Below are 21893 nucleotides of genomic sequence, written 5' to 3'. Positions count from 1 at the left end.
AAAAAATACTGCAACATGTAACAAGGACACATGCTCCACCATGTTCATAGCAGCCTTATTTATAACAGTCAGCTTCTTTTAAAATAATCACAGTGCTCTGAAACATGGGGATTATCCAGAGGCTGCATGATTCAATCATTTTAAACGATATAAACTGTTATTCTTTTAGAGGGACTTCAGGTCTGACTCAGGAAAGCCTAGGGAATGTCCTTTCTTTCATGGACATAAAGATAAAAGAGATTAGAGACATCAGAGAGAGTTAAGGCAGAGACCTGTACAAGGACCTCTTTTAAGCTCTCTCTCTCTCTCTCTCTCTCTCTCTCTCTCTCTCTCTCTCTCTCTCTCTCTCTCTCTCTCTGTCTCCTGATACCTCTTCCTCTGTCTCTAGTTCTCTCCTTAGCCTTTGCTGTCCTGGAACTCCCTCTGTACACCAGCTGGCCTTGAAATCATTGATTTACCTGCCTCTGCCACCCTAGTGCTATGAGTAGTGTACCATCACCACCTGGTTTCTTTTAAGTTCTTAAAGGCCTGTTTATGTTCCTTAGTACAATCCAAAGATATGGCTGTAAATGAGTATAAGGTTTTGGCAATTTAAGGAAATGCAGGAATTCAAAAATATTCAACAGATCTCAAAACCTCCCTAACTTGTTTCTTGGCAGTTGGAGCTGGGATTTGCATTATGGCCACTATATGGGCCTGGCTCACCAGTCTTCTCTCTTCTTTCAGTACATATTTGAAGTAGGTACCAGGAAGAGAGAAAAATTCAGCTTTGTTTTTAAAAACATCATTGCCTAACTGGCCTAGAGTTTCCAAAAGGCTGTAAATAGCTCTCAAAAAGTCCTCCTTGTCTTCAGTGGGCAATAATAAATTATTTACATATTAAAACAAAGTTACTTCAGGGTACTTACTGCAGAAGAGTCTTAAATCTTTGTTGAATGTTCACTGAAGATGATGAGAGAGTTTTTGAAACCTTGAGGCAGTCTAGTCCAGGTGAATTGTCCTGATATCTCCAGTTCAGGGTCAGCTGATTCAAATGCAAAGCTGGGATGATTTAATTTTGATAGGGGAATGGAAAATAATGTATCTTTTACATCCAATACAGTGTAAAATGTTGTGTTCTGGTGGTAATCAACTGAGCAAAGTGTAGGGGAATATGCCTGCTTCAACAAGGTACCTTACAAACCTTAATTTCTTCCATGGCTTCTGAGTTGATTAAGTTATTTCTTGCTTCAAATGGGCACTTCTCCAGATGTTAGCTGCCCTATGATGAGTGACACATGTTTGGCTAATCCATGAGGAGTGTCCTCTGCCCAAACTGTAAGAATTTCCTGGATCAACAGATTTTTCCATTCTTCTTTGGAATCAGTTGAATTTTGGAGGAGCAGATAGCTCTTACTTATTGGGCAGATGATGGTTAAAGCCAGAGTACAAGGTATGGCAATTTCAGACAACCCAGGTATCCAAAGATGGCAATATCCAACAGCTCCCAGAAATTCCTCAACTTTTTTCTTGGTGGTTGCATTGGGGAAGAGAGAGGGTGTATCTGCTACCGTCATAGGCATGTATTCTTCAAATGGCCCATTTCTTTTCAGTCGGCCCATTGATCTTTTTGAAAAACTTCCTTCTTTCTGTTATAGGGTGCATGTGCAGAGTTGAAAGTGGCTGAGGCTTATAAAGCAGCCATGGTTGCCTACTCCAACTTTTTCATTTTTTTTTTTTTCATTTGTTTGCCAAAATATTGTTTTTACCTTTGCTGTGAAACACTTTCTAGGCTATTTTTTTTTTTAATACTTGCAATGTGCTCTTTGATGCAAACCCATCCATCATTTGTATTTCTCTTTGTATGTCAAGGTTGACTGAGTAACAAAGGGTAGGTTAATCACCTTGAGATTTGCCTTCTCTTTGGGCTCGTTGGGTCTATAGAGATGTATAACTGGTAGGCATTCAGGACACATTCCAGGAAAGCTGATGGTGAGTCATCTATTTCACATGTTTTACATGTACTATCTTAGATAGGTTAGTAGGCTTTTGGGCTGCCCATTTCATCCCTTCTAACAACCTGGTTGTACTCACTGAGTGACCTCCTAATTTCTTCTGTGTTGTGGTCACATTTTGTGTTTCCATCTTGACAGACCATGGTCAATTGCCTCTACCATTTTGTCATCAGTGATTAAAGCTATTCTGGGAGTACTTAGCTGCTTTCATGAGAATCTATTCCCTTTCTTTAATAGTGAAGAAGGTATAGAGATTCTCCTGACAGTCATCCCAAATGGGGAGGTGATTGAAAAAAGCAGAATCAAATAGAGAGATCAATGAATCAGGGTTAGTGTTGAAAGGGGGAATTGTGGTTCTTCCACTTGTAAGCATCTGAAATGGAGAAAGGGACACATAGGTGGATATTGTCAGGAAACATCTGTTGGGGAGCAAGGATGGTTTGGGTAGAGGAAAAGACAGGGAAGAGCTAGGGAAGAGGTAGGGGAAGAGAAAATAGGGGGAATAGGAAAGAACAAGGTAGCAGAATAGGGGTTGAAGCAGACAGAGGGGCAGAGTGGGGACATAGAAGTTGATGGAGGGGCAGAATAAGGCCATGGTTATCCCGTCTCTGGTGGCAAAAGTGGAGGTTGAGGTTAGGAGAGAAGCTGGAGTAAAGATGGTTATATGGAGGGAAGAGGGATTCTTCCTTCTGTTATTCATTTAGAACGGATTTATAGGAGGCTCTTGGGTAGAGCTCACTACCTCTAAGAGACCACCAGCTGGCAGTCAAGGCTTGACCACCTTTTGTGTTGAGTACTATATAAACTTTCATAGGGTCATGGGTTGAAATTGCTTTAGCCCAGGGTAATATGTATCTAATGTGATCTGGGTGGCTGGGTTACCAAAGGGTGACATTCAACACTGCTGAGGCGATCTGAGAATCAGAAGTGCCCCTGAGGGTAGTCAATCCTGAATGTGTGTCATTCAATTTAACAGAATGTTTTGAGATGACTCTTGATAATAGAATAATCATAATATTCCTTGACTAGGCTGGGGTAAAGCTTGTCAAAACTGTTTAGGAAACAGGCTCTAAGGCTGTTAGGTTTGCTAGTCTTATTACCCATACTATCCATCAGATCTGTTACTCCAAGTCCAATATAAACAAATTAACACAGAACAGAGAAAACAAGAGATGGTGACAATAAAAATGAAACAAAAGATTAGTTTCACAAGACAAGAAAACAGGACACAAAATCAGACCAAGAACTGAATTAGGTAGTGCATCATCTGGATTTTTGCCCTAAATGTGAGGGTACAGGGTTTCCTTGATCAAGGTCAGGATCCCAACAGAACCCTATGTCAAAGAAAATTACTATGACTTACTAGGGGTGGCCTCCATAAATGCTGTTTTTTTTAGTATGCAAGATCAGTCTGATAGTCCATCAAACCTGAAGTACACCTGAGAACTTCAGAATGTCTCAAAGTGTGCATCTTTTTTAATTAGATATTTTCCTTATTTACATTTGAAATGTTATCCCCTTTCTTGGTTTCCCCTCTGAAAAAAAACCCTATTCCTTCTCCCCTCCCTCTGCTCACCAACCCACCCTGGCCCTGGAATTCCCCTACACTGGGGCATAGAGCCTTCACAGGATCAAAGGCCTCTCCTCTCACTGATGACAGAACTAAGCCAACTTCTGCTACATATACAGCTGGAGCCAAGGATCCTACCATGTGTACTCTTTGGTTGGTGGTTTAGTTCCTGGGAGCTCTGGGGGTACTGGTTAGTTCATATTGTTGGTCTTCTTATGGGCTACAAACCCCTTCAACTCCTTGAGTCCTTTCTCTAGCTCTTTCCTTGGGGACCCGGGGCTCAATCCAATGGATGGCTGTGAGCCTCCACTTCTGTATTAGTAAGGCACTGGCAGGGCCTCTCAGGAGAGAGCTATATCAGGCTCCTGTCAACCAGCACTTGCTGGCATCCACAATAGTGTCTGGGTTTAATGATTGTATATGGGAAGGATCCCCAGGTGGGACAGTATCTGGATTGTCGTCCTTCCTTCTGTTTCGGCTCCATACTTTGTCTCTGTAACTCCTTCCATGGGTATTTTGTTCCCCATTCTAAGAAGGATTGAAGTATCCACTTTTTGGTCTTCCTTCTTCTTGAGTTTCTTGTGGTTTGTGGATTTTATTGAGGGTATTCCAAGCTTCTGGACTAATATCCACTTATCAGAGAGTGCATACCATGTGTGTTCATTTGTGACTGGGTTACCTTACTCAGGATGATATTCTCCAGATCCATCCGTTTCCCTAAGAATTCATTGTTTTTAATAGCTGAGTAGTAATCCCTTGTGTAAATGTACCACATTTTCTGTATCCATTCCTCCGTTGAGGGACATCTGGGTTATTTCCAGTTTCTGGCTATTATAAATAAGGCTGCTATGAACATAGTGGAGCATGTGTCCTTATTACATGTTAGAGCATCTTCTGGGTATATGCCCAGGAATGGTATTGCTGTGTACTCTGGTAGTACTATGGCGAGGTTGTGGAGAAAGAGGAACACTCCTTCATTGTTGGTGGGATTGCAAGCTGGTACAACCACTCTGGAAATCAGTTTGGCAGTTACAAAGTGTGCACCTTATAAGACAGCCCTTCAGCCTCCCAGTCCTGTAACGAAGATCTCACTTCAGCATTTGATATGTGGTTTTATATTGCTGAAACCTCCAGAAAATGTAAATCCCACTGGGCAAGAATAAGACCACTATCATAATTTTTGAGCAAAATTTGAAGCAAGAAAATTTTATTTAAATGGATCAAATAGCTTATTGGTGGTTGCCTCTAAAGTCAGGTTAAAGAGAGCAACATTGAATTGTTTTAAGAAGTATAATCACTAGTAGTTAGTTGCAAAGCAGGTTTACAGAAGAAAGAAAATGGAGAAAGTTCAAAAGTACTAGAAAGATAAAAAAAGAAAAAACCAAAAGAACACACACACACAAAAAAAAACTCTCAAAACAAACAGACAAAAACCAAAACAAGACCAACTCATCTCCCCAATATCAGGTGGGCACTGATTAGGGATGGTTCTCAAAAAGAAGTGAAATTCATGGCTTTGGGCAAGCCAAGTTCTAGAAAACAAAAACTTAAAAACAGAGTTGGAGTTTATAAGTCATTCCTAGCCCTATGTATCAGCTGCAGCAGAGATAGCATATAATATCTCTTACCTTTATTTCTGGCCTATCACTAGGGGCAATACTTTGCGTAATGTAGAGATACATAGAGACTTTATTTGTTATAACACACAAGAAGCCTCAAATTTGACATAGGGATATTTCAATAACCTTATGCCTTTCCCGTGTAACTTTTCCCTCTGTGCCTAGAACCTTCTTTCAAATTAGTAATCACTGTCTACGCTTCCAGGCTATTTCTACAATCTGTAAAACACTAGATGTTTAATTGCCCTAGCTAGAACTTCAAGTACTATGTTGAAAAGATAGGGAGAGAATGGGCAGCCTTGTCTAGTCCCCCATTTTAGTGGGATGGCTTCAAGTTTCTCTCCATTCAGTTTTATGTTGGCTACTAGTTTGCTGAATATTGTTTTTACTATGTTTAGGTATGGGCCTTGAATTCCTGATCTTTCCAAGACTTTTAACATGAAGGGATACTGAATTTGATATTAGCCCAAAAGCTCCAAATAATCAGGTACAATTCACAGACCCCATGAAGCTCAATAAGAAGGAAGACCAAAGTGTAGGTGCTTTGGTCCTTCTTAGAAGAAGAACAAAAAATACTCACAGGAGCAAATACGGAGACAAAGTGTAGAGCAGAGACTAAAGGAAAGGCCACCCAGAGAGTGCCCCACCTGAGATTTATTCCATATACAGTTATCAAACCCAGACACTGTTGTGGATTCCAACAAGTCCATGCTAAAAGGAGCCTGATATGATTGTCTCCTGAGAGACCCTGCAAATACAAATGCAGATGCCTTGCAAATACAGATGCAGATGTTAGCAGTCAAGCATTGGACTGAGCACAGGGTCCCCAATAAAGGACTAAGAGAAGGTATTGAAGGAGTTGAAGAGGTTTGCAATCCCATGGGAAGAACAACAATATCAACCAACCAGACTCCTCAAAACTCCCAGGGACTAAGCCATCAGCAAAGGAGTACATATGGCTCCAGCTGCATATGAAGGAGAGGATGGTGTCAGGGCATCAATTGGAGGAGAAGTTCTTGGTCTTATGAAAGTCTGATAGATGCCTCAGTGTAGGGTAATGGAGGGCAGGGAGGTTGGAGTGGGTGGGTGAGTGGAAGAACACCCTCATTGAAGCAAGAGGAGGGAGGAAGTGATAGGGTGTTTCTGAGAGGGAGAGAAACTGGGAAAGGGGATAACATTTGAAATGTAAACAAAGAAAATATCCAATTAAAAAAACCCACTAGATGTTAGTATTGTGTAGCCAGCACTTGAATTGTACATTCAAATTCATATAGATGGTAGGAACTCAGAACACCTACTCCAAGAACATGTATTGATACTCATTATCAAGGGAAATATTAACAAAAGTTAGCAAGTTCCAAGAAAGTATGAAATGGTTTCATCAGTTTTTCCAATCAAAAAGCAATTTTGGTTAGAACAAGATAGATAGGAAGTAATTACGTTTCTGAGCTTTGGCAACATACTAGCAGTTCTCGTTAGACATTAGCTTTGTAGGGTAATTGTACAGTGCCAAGGATCTGTCTAGTTGGGACAGTTTACAGTGCCTGGCCTGATAAGTGGTGGATGTGAACCAAGAGCTGAATTTATCTACTTCATCCTGCCAGTTCTGCTGGCTCTCTATGATTGACCTCAAACTCTCTCTCTTGGAAATAACATTGTATCAGTCAAATCTGTCTGTTGAAGGAACCCAAAGTTGCATGAACAAAGTTCACCCACACAGACTTTCATTTCCTTCAAATACATTGTCTTCAACAGACAGTTTACATCCTCAGGCAATGCTTTCCAATTCTGGAATACTTTCTGTGTCCCAGCAGTACATACACTGTTAGCAGAGCTTCTTTCATTTTGATTGATTGATTGATTGATTTTGTGTGTGTGTGTGTGTGTGTGTGTGTGTGTGTGTGTTTCAAATACATGCACATCTCTGTATAAGCATGCCGAACTCAGAGGAGGATGTTAGCTGTTCCGCACTATCACTCTCTTACTTACACCCTAAAGACAAGGTATCTTGGTGAATCTGGTAACTAGCTAGACATTCTGTCTCCACTTTCCATACCTCTGGGGTTGTAGGTACACATAGCCACATCCAGTTTTTTATGTGAATAAAAGGATCTGATTTATAATGTAGTTAGGAATTATATATCTACCAAAGTGACAATATTAGATTTTAAGAAGTATTAGATAATGATGTGATAGGATACATGGAATTTTTAAAAAATATTCTGTATTTGTTAAGATTTGTCCCGTGACCAAGCATGTATTCTTCTGTTTTAAAGACACTTTCATATGCTGTTTAGTGGAATGTATTTTCTTTAACATTTGGGTAAAATAACCTGTAGATATCTCTTAAGATATTTTGAAATAAGAATTAATTTAATCCTAAAATTCCTTTATGTTTCGTGTAGATGACCAATTAATTAGAAAAACTGGGTTGTTGAAATCCTTTACTATTATTAGGTATGTGTTAAGCTGTGTTTTCAATTCCACTAGTATGCTTTTCTATGAAATTTGCTTCATCTGAGGTTGGTTTATAGGGAAAATGATTAGAGCACAGCATTTCTTTATTTGGAAGAATTACAGCCCTCTAACCAGGAATTCTGTACATGGAATGTGTTACTTTGTACCATCAACAGCCACATACCTCATGTCTATGGGGCTCTCAGAACCTTTTGGAAGGAAATACCCAGACCACTAGGGATGCTTTGAGAAGAAATCTCCATTAATAAGAATTTGTTACTGGCGTAGATAACTTCTTTTATACCAACTTTTGCTTCAGTCACCAGTATGAGTTTTTTGTTCTTTTTAGATTATTTTTTTATTAATCATTTCATTTGTTTGTATCTCAAATGATTTCCCCTTTTCTGGTTACCCCTTCACAATTTCCCCCATTCCATCTGCCCTCTCTCCCTTCCCATTTGCCTCTATGAGGATGTCTCCCCCCGCCCCCGCCCTACTCAATTGCTCTAGCATCCTCCTAAGCTGGGACATCAAACATCCACAGGACCAAGGGCCTCCTGTCCCATTGATGTCAGAGAAGGCCATCCTCTCTACTACATATGTATGTGGAGCCAGGATCCCTCTCTGTATACTACTCGGTTTGTGGTCTTGTCCCTGGGAGCACTGGGTGGTCTGGCCAGCCTACATTGTTCTTCCTATAGGGTTGCAATCCCCCTTCTACCATCCATTTCTTCTGCCAGTTCCCAGTCTGATGGTTGGCTGCCGACATCCTCATCTGCATCGGTCAGGTGATGGGAGAACCTCCAAGGCAACAGCCACACTAGGTTCCTGTCAGCAAGCACCTCTTGGCAACAGCAACAATGGAGGAGAGACTGAAGGAAAGGCCATTTAGTGACCACTTCACCTGGGGATCCATCCAATCTGCAGACACGAAGCCCTGCCACCAGTGTGAGTTTTTATGTAGCACAGCAGAATGGATGCTTAGTACCCAGGGAGTGACAATATTTGGGAAGGATTAGGAATCATGGCCTTGTTGGAAGAAGAATGTTACTGAAACTGGGCTTTGAGGTTTTAAAAGCCCATTACTGGCAAAGTCTGTCTCTGTCTCTCCCCCTCCTTCCCTTCCTTGATCTCTCTCTCTCTCTCTCTCTCTCTCTCTCTCTCTCTCTCTCTCTCTCTCTCTCTCTCTCTCTCTCTCTGTCTCTCTCTGTCTCTGTTTCTCTCTTTTTCTCTGTCTCTGTAACTCTCTCGTTCTCTCTTCCTCTTTCTGTCTCTGCCTTTTTCTGACTTACTGCCTAAATACAGATTACGATGTAACTCACAGCTCCTGCTCCAGCACTGTGCCCCCACCACAATGATAATGGTCTTACCCTCTGAAACTATAAGCAAGCCCCCAATTAAATGCTTTCTTTTATAAGTTGCCTTGGTCATTGTCTCTTCACAGCAATAGAACAGTAACTGATAGTGAAGTTAATAATGTCTTTTTGCCTTCTTTATCTATAATAATTTTTGGAGGTCTATTTTATCAGATAATAATAATGACCCTTTTTTACATTTTTACAAAAGTAATAATTATATGGAATGCCCCTTTTCTCCTTTTAAATTAGTTCTTTGAGAATGTCATATGATGTGATGTGTTTTGATTACATTCATCAGCTCCCCAAACTTCTCTCAAACTCACACCCACCCTTCCATACACACACAACTTTGTGTCCTCTTGTTTCTTTCTAGCTAGTCAAACACAGTTTTGTTGCTTATATACTCTTTTGTTTGTGGTCTTCCACCAGACCATGATCAATCTACCGAGAGCTGTACCCTGAAAGAAAATTGACTCTCAGCAGTTAACAATAGATCCTTAGCTAGGAGTGGAACTTTATGCCCACTTCTCTTAACACTGGTATTTTTTCAGGCTTAAGCTTGTGCAAGTCTTGTGTTTACTGTTTCAACTGATATTATTTCACCTGTGCACTTTAATTTCCATTGTATTCTTAGATATTGACTTTGATTATGACATTGAATAAGGGTTGAAAGAGTAGCTCATCACTTCATTTTAGATGTCAGAGGAACTGTTTGTCCCTGCCCCATGCACCAAAGTGTTGGCTTTCAGATTGTCTTATTTATCCTCTATTTCATCATAAAGGAATGTTGAAATATGTAGGAGGTATTTCTGTGTCCACTGTGATGGTCCTGAGGATTAGTTTCTTTAGTCTCTTTATCCACTGTAATATTGTGATTTATAACTCTGACTAGCCTTGGATCTTCAAGTATCAATATCTTAGCAATAGTGAATGATCTTTTTGCTGAGTTGGTAAATTAGAGTTACAAGTATCTTATTGAAAATATTCATCTCTACCTAAAAGAGAAATTGCTTTCTTGTTTTGTTGTTTGGTGTTATTGTGTCCATTTTTTTGGTATCTGTGTTATAAATCTTCATACACAAAGTTTGGTAGTGTTTTCTACATATATATCACATAATTTAGAGAATATGTGATCAGAGAATAAGAGGTTTGTAACTAATACATGAGACTAAGTTGTAACTAAGAGCACTGTTTAGACCAAAAGTATGTAGACCACTTGTTTTATGTCTAAGAAGGTTAAAAAAAACACAGATGGGAATTCAGAGGATTGGGGTAAAAGACAGTAGTAGTGAAACCCAGAGACACTTTGTATTGATATCCTCATGTTTCAGATGTTCTGAAAAATCTACAGTGCATACAGACAGTGCGGATGTACTGTAATTCTGTTGTCTGTGAATATGCCACAAATGTCAGGAGGCAAAGAGTGGCCATCTTTCATAATATGGCTCAAGAGCACTATGTTTGTAGAATATAGATGGACTGATTCATAGCAATATCATCCATTGCTTCTAACATTTTGTGATTCTAAAGTTATGTTGGAAGGAACATCATTTGTCAGGGTAACTTCTGATATCTGTACATTTTTGATAAGAACTCATCAATGTTCCTAGTGGACTTTTTATTAAATGGACAAAAGGTATCTTGAGAAAATTTGTTCAGATTTTTTTTTTAATTTTTTACTTCTAAAGAACAGAGAGTCATTATACTTAGGTACTGTACACAAGTACATTGTCAAGAGCCATCACTGGGGCAGAAGGATTTTATGCGTTCTTAGCAGTTGCTTTGGATCAGTTGGCACTTCAGAAGCTTCAGATACATTTCCACGTAATGTGAGTCTCTTTTCAGGCAGTGAAACAGGTTATGAAAAGCAAAGTATCTAGTGTTTCTATTGGGTGACTGCAAGAATCCCAATTCCGACCAGGCAGTATAGTTTGCATTTTCGTTGATTTCAAAATTACCCTAATCATCAAAATAATAGTTAAGTATTAATTATAGATGAGAGCTTCAGATCCTATTCCTCCTACATATTAAACTCAATTTTGTGAGTTAATATTGTAAACCTTCAACCAAACCCAGGGATTTTCATTTACCTGAAACGGAGCACTAAAAATATGTTAGCCATTTAAAACTAGAAATGGGGCAGATTGATATATTTTGTGGCAAGGAATTGATACCAACTGAAGTTTGTTTTTCTGGGATGTTGTATAATTTGTTCCCAATCAACCATTGCTCCAAAGGCAGAGGAGCAAGTTCAAAAGACACAAAGAAATAAACACAATTTTATGTCTTAAAAGGAGAATCTTGCAAAATTCACAAGGCTCTTCCCAGATTTACAATCAATGAACTATAGGAAGAAGGTCTTTTAGAGCCCCCATGCTTCCTGTTAATTGTTCAGTGAGTTCTAAGGTTTTCACTTTCATGATTGTCACCTGTGTTCTGTAATGCTGCTGCTTTTGAGTCACCCCTTCTCTTGCAAGTAACTATCAACTATATTCATGTTAGAACTCCATTAGAAACTCATTGTTTCACTAAATTGAAACCCAAACTAAGACTCCCAGGTTACCCTGCGTGTAACCTCCCAGGTTTCATGCGTGGAAAACACAGAGAAATTCAGGAAGCTGTTTACCTTGAGGGCAATCTTCTTTATGGCCTCCAGAAGATTTCTGTTTAAGGTCTTAACCTTCAAGGCTTTGTAGAGAGTAGGAGGAGTGGATCCCAGCCTGTCACACATTTCAACCCACAGATGGTACAGAGGATCGACCCAGGCTTGCAATAGGCTGTGTGCCAACCCCAGCAGTACTTCCAGCTAAGCAACCACAATTGAACAATTCCATTAGAATAAAGGAAGTGCAATAGTATTAAATACAGGCAGATTTCACTCAAGTAGCTGAAATAGGCTCCCCTTTGGTCATTCATATACATGTTGAGAACCTTATTTTGGTGGCAAAGATTTGATAGCCGCTGACCTCATGTTATAGAATTTTTGCATGATTAAACTCAGAAATATCAGAAGAATGTCTTATAATTTTCTAGTGAAAATTCTAATGAACTCTGGACAATTGTCATTTCTTCCTCAACTTCCTTTTTTGCTTTATATTATTATTATTATTATTATTATTAATTATTATTTATTGCTATTATAAATAAGAATGTATACATACAAAATGCTAATAATATTAAGGAAAACAAGAAAGTTGAGTATATCTGTGGGGACATTTTGGATATGTGATAATGTTCGCTGTAAATCACTTCATGGAAGAGAACTTAAACGAGAGATAATAGCCATTATTAGTTAGAATCAGCATCGCATATACCTCATCAACACAATAGGGGTAATTTTTATCATGCAGAACAAAATATTGCATTTTAAAGGACTCCTTTCTTCAAAATGACTTCTAGGCTTCCAATAATGACATAGGTAAATGGAGAGAGATCTTAGTGGAATAAGCACTTATACCAAGAAGCAGAGAAAGAGATCGAGAAAAGACATAAACATCAAGAATAGATAGTATAGTTTGGTAATATTAAATTTTGACAACATAGAATCCAGTGTAACATGCGATGAACACAACTCTATTAGTGCTTCATTTGTATATATGTCAGTATATATTTAACTGTGGATTCAGATTTGGCTCATATAGAGCATACAGAATAGTAAGTATGATTTCATGGGCAAGGGATTGGTAAAATGGCTTTTCTGAATGTATAGGTCTGCTGTAATGTTACATAGTAATGATTTTATGCTTGTTTTTCAACAAGATTGTTTTATGATTTTACATTCCTTATCTATTTTACTGCCAGGATGATAGCCATCTACTATTATGCTGTAGTATAATATAAGTAATATAAGTGCATGGCAAAGCCACTGCAGTGATTTTGTTGCTTTGGTAACAAGCTAAGGCTGAGAACTCACTTGGATCTTTCGGGCTTGCTCCTTATTTTCTGGACAAGAGAGGGAAGAAGTGTGGCATCTGGTGGTCCTCTGTTCAAATCCTCGGCCTTGGGCATAAAATACTTTCTGAAATGATGAAGTACTCAATTATTTGTCATTTCTAAATCAAGTAATTTTAATAATGACCTGGTATTAATGTATTTGATTGATATGAGATTATAAAGTTAAATAATACTAACAATGAAGGAATTAGACAAGTAACATTTTAATCTGCTTCATTACATTTTTATTTGTAGTTTTTTTTTTTTTGGCTCCTCCAGTTTCTTAATCTGTCAACCTCTTTTCCTCCTTGCTATTCTCATCTTGGCTAAAAGTTACTATTTGGCAAGCACACACTAAAACCTACAGAAGTGAAAAATAAGTGTTGTCATATGGTATTATTTGAATAGTATTTGTGCCCTGCCAAAGTTCTTGTATACTTCTATTCATTTTTTAAAAATTTCATTTTGATCTGAACTGAAGCTTCCCTTTCCAGGCATCGTCTGAACGGAGCTTCTTTTTTAAACCATCTGCATCTACATAGTGGTCCTATACCAAAGATGGTCATAAATGCACAATATACTTGTGTCATAGCAAAATAAGTTCTAAATTATTGAGTACATCATAGTAGGAAGTATTAAACAATGAGTCAGTGAAAAATAGGCAAAATATTAATTGTGTAAATATTAAACAAGATATCATTATTTAATTACTACAATTACTTCAGTGTACTTACTTGACAAATTGTCATCAAAACTGCTGCTGAGAAAAAATTGTGATAGCTTGAAAGGGCTGCTGGGAGAACTATGACGTTATAGAAAAACTAGGGAATATAATGTATGATAGAAATATATATTTATAATAAACTTTGAGCCACATTCTTAAACACTAATTGATGTAATAAAGTCCCTATCTATGATTGACTCTTATACTATTCTAAAATAGAGGGCATATTTGCTTAAATGACTTTTACCATGAGTAGAGGATCTGCTTTCAGCTCTAAACTACATCTATCATTCTAAGCTCATGTCTTGGAATTAGTTCAATGGCAGTTCTTAGCATTTGGGGATTTCTGTACTTATTTCCTTATTTATTCTTAGTCTCTTTAATTCTATGCAATCCCCCAAATTTGCTGTGAAGCAGTTCCTCTTTATTGGATTTTTATAGTGTCCTAAATGAGGGATGCCAAAGGACTATGTCTCCTCTACAAAGGAATAGAAAACTGAAGCATTTTCTCAACCTTATACTCTTATGTTACAAGAGTTAATTAAAGTAAAAGTTAAATTATTGAGAAAAAGGTCATTATAGTCTTAGCATACATTTGGAGTTTCATCATAGTTTTTTGCTCTTCCATTTCATATTTTAGTAGCTTAAGGTTTTTCTTATAAAAGTATTTTATGTTGAAATTGGCTCATGATGCTCTTGCCCTTTCAGCTTGGTTGGCATGATAAACATAACTGTAAGAACTCTAGAAATGAATGAGGGTACTTACAAAGTGAGTGGACAGTTGTGAAATTTCGTGATTCATGCTCTGGGATACCTTGATTGCCTGATTCCATGTGTCCCCAAAGGTTGTGTAGTCGTAGACATTCAACGTTTTAGCTTTCATAGCAGAAGCTGTGCTCTCCCACAGAAGCAGGTTGGACACTAGCAGCAAGAGCACTGTGCCTGTTAAAGAAAAAGAGGAGCCATGCTAAAGCATTTTCCTATGAGGCTCTCAACAGCCACCAAGTCTAGGAAAGCATAAGATGTCCTCTGTACCTTTTACAAATTAATACTTTTTGGTCTGCGTGGAGGGCTAACTTTTCCTGTGTTTTAGATTTAGCTAAATAATTATACCTACACAGGTTTATAATTTGTAAGGAAAACAGGAGACTTCCTGCATCTTTCTATTACTCTTAAGAATGCTTCTGTATTTTTCCAAACATTACTTTCTACCTTAACTTAAATTTGATCTAGGATGAGCTAGTCTTTCTCTCCAGGTAGGCTAATGTCTTGATGGTTTCTGATGTTGCTCAGTGTAAAAATTTCACCAGTTTTTCATTTATAATTCAGTGCCAGATAGCAGCATTTTGGGCACTGACATGACAGGGGCAGTACAGTTCACTGATTTGATTCATTTTCCTATGTATTCTGAATAAACACATGATTCTTGGATTGCTGGCATGGAAGATGAAGACAGTTTTCCCATGAAACAATGTCATAGAATGGATTTTCTATCTTACCATTGTCATCTCACACCTTTGTCCTTTCAGATTACCTACCCTGAATCTAATGTTTACAGCAGCCACCTGGCATTCTTAGCCTTTATTATCCCATTATATTGATGAGAATGATGGTGGACCAAGGTTACTTGATTTTCCATAGTTCTAGAATCAGCATGTTGAGTTAGAATGACTGCATTGTGGACTTTACACTTTACTTGTTACATCCTACACATCTGTGAGCTCTCACTGTGCATCTGTGTGGGAGAGGCTGCATATGTAGTTCTTTGCTCCAGTTCTACCTGGGATTGTTGACCTTACATATAAAGAGTGTCACCTTGTCATAGATTGCCTATGTGTTTGAGTGTGTCTGTTTTATTTCTGCTTGAAGTAGCATGTGCCCTTTCAATTTGTGACAATGATCATTGATGATTTCATCATAAATTTTCCTTTCATTATATTTACTGAGACACAGTTGTAACATACTAATAATTTATACTCTCAAAAGACTGAACAGGTATGTATGAAAATAAAGCCTATCTGCCTTTAATCACATTAACCCGAAATATTTCTGATATAATAATTCAGTGCACACATAACCTTTAATAGATACTTATGAATAGTTATTTAATAAATAGTTGGAAATGTCCAATATGAAAGTATAAAATTTGTAAAGAATTATGAATAGTAAACCATCTAAACTGAAATGTTAAAAAATAGGTATACCAAAAACCTATAGAATATAAGTTAATTTTCACATATTTGCCAAAAATGATATAATGTGGTCAAATATGTATATATGTATATATATATATATATATACATATATGTATATTATATAGTACACATTAAAGTTTCTAAATTCATAACAATTTCCAATTTTTTATGTACAACATATACCTCTTTATTACAGTACGCTTATACATATTCTTTACATTTACTATTTGTAGGAATTTCACGAAGGTGAGTTTTAGAGACTGATGATTTTGGTTTTCTGTTTTGTAAACTCTATTATATCATTGTTACTAATTCATTATTCTTGAAAATATCATCAACTTCTTAGAGACAAATACTTAGCCCTAGCATTTTTTCTTTTGAAATGGTATTTTGGTTGAATGAAATTGCCAAAGCTGTATAATAATCACATATGCTAGGCTTGTCTGTATCAGTCTCATGCATTGAAATTTTCTTTAGATTCATTCAGATCTTGTAATTTACAAAAGTGACTGATCCTGGAAAGAATATTACCAATAGACTCTTTATGTTTTCATTTTAAAAACATCTTCATTTCTACAATTTTTAATTTTTAATTATACCTTGATTTGTAACTGCTCTTTGCATTGGTGTTGCACAGAAACATCCCTGATTTCCACTCACTAGGTACTAGAAACATTTTCATTTTCTTACTCACACCAACTAAGAGAATTCAAAACATCTCAAGACATTGATGTGTGTTTTCTAAGGAAAAGGAAGACTTCTCTTTAAAAACTACTACTGGTCTAGGAGTTTACTGTGTAGCAGCATTTTAGAGTAATTAAGAAAAAGTTTCTCAGATCTACGTTCAGGTAATCCATGAAAAACAAAAAAAAGGGAAACTCTTCCCAGATAGTGCACCAATGACATTAGAAGCATAGGCCATTCATACTGAGGTTGAACAAGGCATTTCTTAATCTTATCTAAAAGAACATGAATAAAAGTAATACTTACAGGAGGACCATTGCTGAGTCAAAGACAGATGCATCTCTGAGCGGTCTCACTGCAGCTTGGATACCCAAGGAGGATAGCTTCTTCAGTTGAAGCTTGCCTTCAGTCAAATTTCCATCTCCTATATACTCCATCACATCACCTTCAGGCCACACACTACTAGGGAACTGGAGGAAGGGTATCCAGAGTTCCAGAATCCCAAAGGAGAGTCCCGTGACTGTACTCCCTCAGGGAACTGTAACTGTAGCGGCCACAGACCGAGTTATCTGTGCATTCCTTTGCCTATTTCATGACAATGGCTAAAGTAGAATTATATTAAAGATAAACACAGGGAGAGTTAATATTTTTGGTTTTTTGATTCTTCTACAGTTACAGCAACTCTGTAATAGTCCCAGAACTTTAGTGGTATGATATATATACTTTATCAGTTTCCTAACATTTGAATATCAGACAAGAACCACATTTTCAATAATTTAATCTTTAAGAGTATTTGCCAATATCTATGCAACAGCATAAGGTGCTTACCTCTTTATACCAGGCTGCAAGGAGAAGTAATATATGGTTGCAAAATTCATTAATAACAATTTAATGGTTACATTATATCCATTTAGTGAAACAACTGTAAAGACCTTCCTATTTGAGCCTAGGGCATCCCTTGTCCGATTTTTCAGTCCTATTGTAGTGGCTGGTGAAAACGTCAGTTCCTCCTATACACCTAGATTTAAGTACAAACAGAAAATAGTTGACTTTTTACATCACAGTTACATTACCACTAAATCAAAGATCACATTTTGTATGAATTATGTTAATAAGTGCTAGAGTAGGTCCCTTAAGATACTTGACCCCAGTATCAGGCCGAGTGCTGTCTGGCGTCATGAAATTCAGATAGTATAGCAGGATCTCCAGCTCAGCCTCAGCTTTTTCCCACTCCATAGTCATGTATGTTTAACATTAATCTCTAACCTTTTATTTCTGTCATGATCCAGCATCAGTGGTAGCAGCCTGTATGGAGTGATGAATCATGGGGACTTCTTTCTCTGACGCTGCATAAGAAGCCAACCACCCTCTGCTGGGATTTTTCAGTAATTTTAAATTTATACCTTGTGGGAATACTTCTCTCTGCTATGTCTGCTATCATTTCTGTTCCTCTAACTGGATTTCCATAGCTATGCAATACTGGTTGTTAGTATATAATGCAAAACTACTTGCAAATGAAAATTTACTTCCTCCAAGGGTGTCTCATTGGAGAAATGAACTATTCTTAAGGGTAGGCTGCATGCCTTGAAGTAGATAACCAACAGAAAATGAGCTCAATGGCATCTTTTGGAGCTTCTTGCATAATCTTTCTTTTCTTTTAAACTACCGTAATGGTCCTCCAATTACTCAAACCGGATTAAAATTTTCATTTTTCAATTATAGTCATGTTATATTTCCACCTTATATTAGAATATGCTGCTTTCTCATTGTCTTATACAATAAATAAAAGCTTTCCAAATTCATATATATTATACCCTGTAATATAAACAATAATTTTTTTCATTATCACCATATAGTAATGTGTGGAGCATAAAATGATGAGAGATGTCAAAGGGTCACTAAAAATGATCGTAAATTAAGTATTAATTTTAAAGTATTATATATACATATGTATACTAAAATCTCAGCTTCTTTTCCTGAGTAGAATGGGTGTACCTATGTCACAAAGAGATTCAAGATATTTGATACCTAGCCTCAATTTTTAAACTTATCTATCAGATTCTATCAAACCATAAAAATTTCATTTTATAAGTACCCTTATTTGTTAATAGGCTATTGGAATGAGCAAATAGTTCTCAAGTGATGACAAGTAAATGACCAGTAAACACATGTGTTCAGCATCACAAACCTACTGAAATATGCAAATTAAAACTATTAGGTTCTTTCTCTTTGCAGTCAGAATTGCAATCATCAAGAAAACTTAGAAAATGCTGGGAAAGCTTTCAATAAGATGTAACAATTATGCACTATCAGTGGGAAAGGAAGCAATTCTAGCTACTGAGGAAATAAAATTGAATCTCATCCAAGAAACTAAATTAGAGATATAAATGACCCTGTTAGGGAGTTTATGGAAAAGACTTCAAATGATTTTGTCAGTAGTATCAGATACTAACTCTGGAACTGCAGAATTATCCAATTTGTTCTCTGATTTGATCAATTCTTGCTATGCCACTATAACTCTTTTTCTGAAAAGGAATGTTTCTTCTGTGTTGTTCTGTATTATTATTATTTCTTATTTTGTAGTTTCTTACAGTTAAAGGATAGCATTGAGACTCATAACGGTGTTGAGAGTGTTGAACTCTATGAAGGCTTTAACAGCTGGACTGAATACAATTTGCATAATAAGATAGTTATAAGTAGAAAGAAGAAAGGGTGGAAATTGATGACTTCAGTATCATGTAACTCTATGTCAAGTTGATACGGTTTAGAGTTGTGATAGCCCTTGATTGTCAACATGACAGAAATCTATAATAATCTTGGAGACAGGCCTCAAAAGTTGTCTGTGAGTAAGATTCTAGATATGGTTTCCTGAGGTGGGAAGACTAATGTTAAATGTTAGTGGCATTATTCCAAGGACTAAGATCCAACACCAAATTAAAAGGAGAATGTAAGTGGAACTACCATATTTGCCATGATTTCCTTTCTGACTATTAATGCAATGTGACCAGCTACTGCACATTACCTGTGAGGGTAAAAATCTCTACACATACTCCCAAAGAAACATGTCCTTTTAGCTATTGTGAGTGAGATAATATGAAATTTGTAAATAAATAAAGTAATTTTAATATGCATTTCTTTAATTGCTAAAGATGATGAACACTTTTTTGAGATATTTCTTACTTGTTTTTATTTCTTCTATTGAGAATTCTCTGTTTAGGACCCAAGCCCATTTTTTTTAAAGTAACTCACTTGTTTCCACAACTCTTTGCTCTTTGGGTGTTCTTTGTATATTCTGGATGTTAATTCTCTTTGAGGAGTATACCTGGTAAAGATCACCTCCATTCCATGAGTTACTTCTTCATTCAATTTATTGTTTATTTTATTTATTTATTTATTTATTTATTTATTTATGTATTCATTTGTATATTTATTTATTTTTTACACTTCCAGATTTTATTCCCTTCCCCTGGTCTACCCTCTGACTGTTACACATCCCATACCTCCTCCCTACCCTCTGTCTCCACAAGGATGACCCCAAAAATTCTACCAGAGAACTTCTCCAGCTGATAAAAAACTTTACCAAAGTGGCCGAATATAAAATTAACTCAAATCAGTAGCCTTCCTTTATACAAAGGATAAACAGGCTGAGAAAGAAATTAGGGAAACAACCCCCTTCACAATAACCACAAATAATATAAAATATCTTGGGGTAACTCTAACCAAACAAGTGAAAGATCTGTATGGCAATAACTTCAATCTTTCAAGAAAGAAATTGAAGAAGATCTCATAAAATGGAGAGCTCTCCATTTTATGCTCATGGAGTGGTAGAATGAATATAGTAAAAATGTCCATCCTATCAAAGGCAATCTACAGAATCAATGCAATCCCCTTTGAAATTCCAACACAATTCTTCAAAGTCATGTAAAGAGCAATTCTCAAATTCATCTGGAAAAGCAAAAAACCCAGGATAGCAAGAACAATTCTTAAAAATAAAAGAACAGCTGGGGGAATCACCATCCCTGACTTCAAGCTGAACTACAGAGCAATGGTGATAAAAACTGCATGGGATTGGTACAGAGACAGACATGTTAATCAATGGAATAGAATTGAAGACCCTGAAATAAACCACACACTTATGGACACTTGATCCTTGACAAAGATGCCAAAAGTACAAGGAAAAAAGATAGCATATTCAATAAACAGTACTGGTCTAACTGGCTGTCTGTATGTAGAACAATTTATTGTTTCTTAGTGGAACAGAATCTTTTTAGTTATTTGAGGTTCAGTTGTCAATTTTGGCTATATTTCCTGAATTCCAGTAGGATGGACAGACACTATCCTATTCAGAAAGTCTTTTCCTACATTAATATCTTGAAGGGTACTGCCTGTTTTCTTTGAGCAGTTTCAGTGTTTAAGGTTTCAAATTTTGAGATCATCGATCCGTTTGGAGTTAATGCTTTTAGCAGGTGTTAAGGGTCTAATTTTATTCTTTTGCATGTGGGCATCTAGTTTCCCCACTACCATTTGTTGAAGATGTTATCTTTTCTGGAGTGTGTGAGCTTATTTGTATCTTTTTCAAGTATCAATCAGATGGCTTAAGATTTGAGTATCCATGTTTAGGTCTTCTGTTTTGGTCCATTGGTCTAAAGTCATGCCATATTGTTTGTGTTAAGATGGTTACATAATAGTATCTTGAAATTTGGAGTGTTAATTCCTCCAGCATTGTTATTATTGCTCAGAATTGCTTTGGGTATTCTGGGACATTTATTTTTCTATGGTTTGACCTATTTCTGTGAAGAATGTTGATGTTTTCCTCAGGACTGCATGGAATTAGTAGATTGCTTTTGATAGTCATTTTCAAAATCCCAATTCTGTCTAGCTATAATCAGGGGACATCCTTACATTTCTCATGTTTTTTTTCACTTTCTTGCTTCAGGTATTTCAATCTTTCATTGTCGAGGTCATTTTTATATTTGGTTAGGGTTATTGCAAGTTAGTTATACTGTTGTCTTTGATTTTATTGTAAATGGGAGTGTGTTCTTGTAGAGGAAAAGGAACTCTCTTTCACCTTTGATGGAATGAAAACTGGTAAAGTCACTGTGAAATTCTGTGTAGAGAACCGCTGAAAAAGTAAAAGAAGTCTACCATCTGACCCGTCTCTCCCATTCCATGCATGGCTCAAAGGACTTGACATCCTACTGCATAGATAGTGTTTATGTCAGCTAAGATAACTTTACCCTAGTAAATAGATGAATTGCTAGCCTCTATTCTCAGAGAAGAAGGGAGGGAGGGAGAGGGAGGGAGGGAGAGGGGAAAAGGGAGAGAGAGAGGAGAGGAAGGGTAGGAAGGAGGGAGGGAA

General features: G+C 37.0%; 1 protein-coding gene across 1 annotated transcript; it reads right to left on the bottom strand.

The window, feature by feature from the left end:
* Positions 1-10652: 10652 nt before the first annotated feature.
* Positions 10653-16935, bottom strand: LOC116082214 (prolactin-4A1). Its single transcript, XM_031359065.1, has 5 exons — positions 16841-16935; positions 14422-14597; positions 12912-13016; positions 11625-11804; positions 10653-10957 (listed from the first exon to the last, which is right to left on the bottom strand). Exons 1-5 carry the CDS (start codon positions 16872-16874, stop codon positions 10769-10771), a joined length of 684 nt encoding a protein of 227 aa, XP_031214925.1. The 5' UTR covers positions 16875-16935; the 3' UTR covers positions 10653-10768.
* Between the last annotated feature and the right edge of the window lie 4958 nt (positions 16936-21893).

The sequence above is a fragment of the Mastomys coucha genome, unplaced genomic scaffold (assembly GCF_008632895.1).
Source record: "Mastomys coucha isolate ucsf_1 unplaced genomic scaffold, UCSF_Mcou_1 pScaffold7, whole genome shotgun sequence".
Lineage (NCBI taxonomy): Eukaryota > Metazoa > Chordata > Mammalia > Rodentia > Muridae > Mastomys > Mastomys coucha.
This window is presented reverse-complemented; position numbering and strand designations above follow the sequence as displayed.

Coding starts and splice junctions, on each gene's coding strand:
- LOC116082214 (XM_031359065.1), bottom strand. CDS start 16,874: ATGCATCTGTCTTTGACTCAGCAATGGTCCTCCT. Junction 13,017..14,421: donor CACAACTGTCCACTCACTTT/GTAAGTACCCTC, acceptor TCATCATTTCAG/AAAGTATTTTATGCCCAAGG. Junction 10,958..11,624: donor TAAAGAAGATTGCCCTCAAG/GTAAACAGCTTC, acceptor TTTGATGATTAG/GGTAATTTTGAAATCAACGA.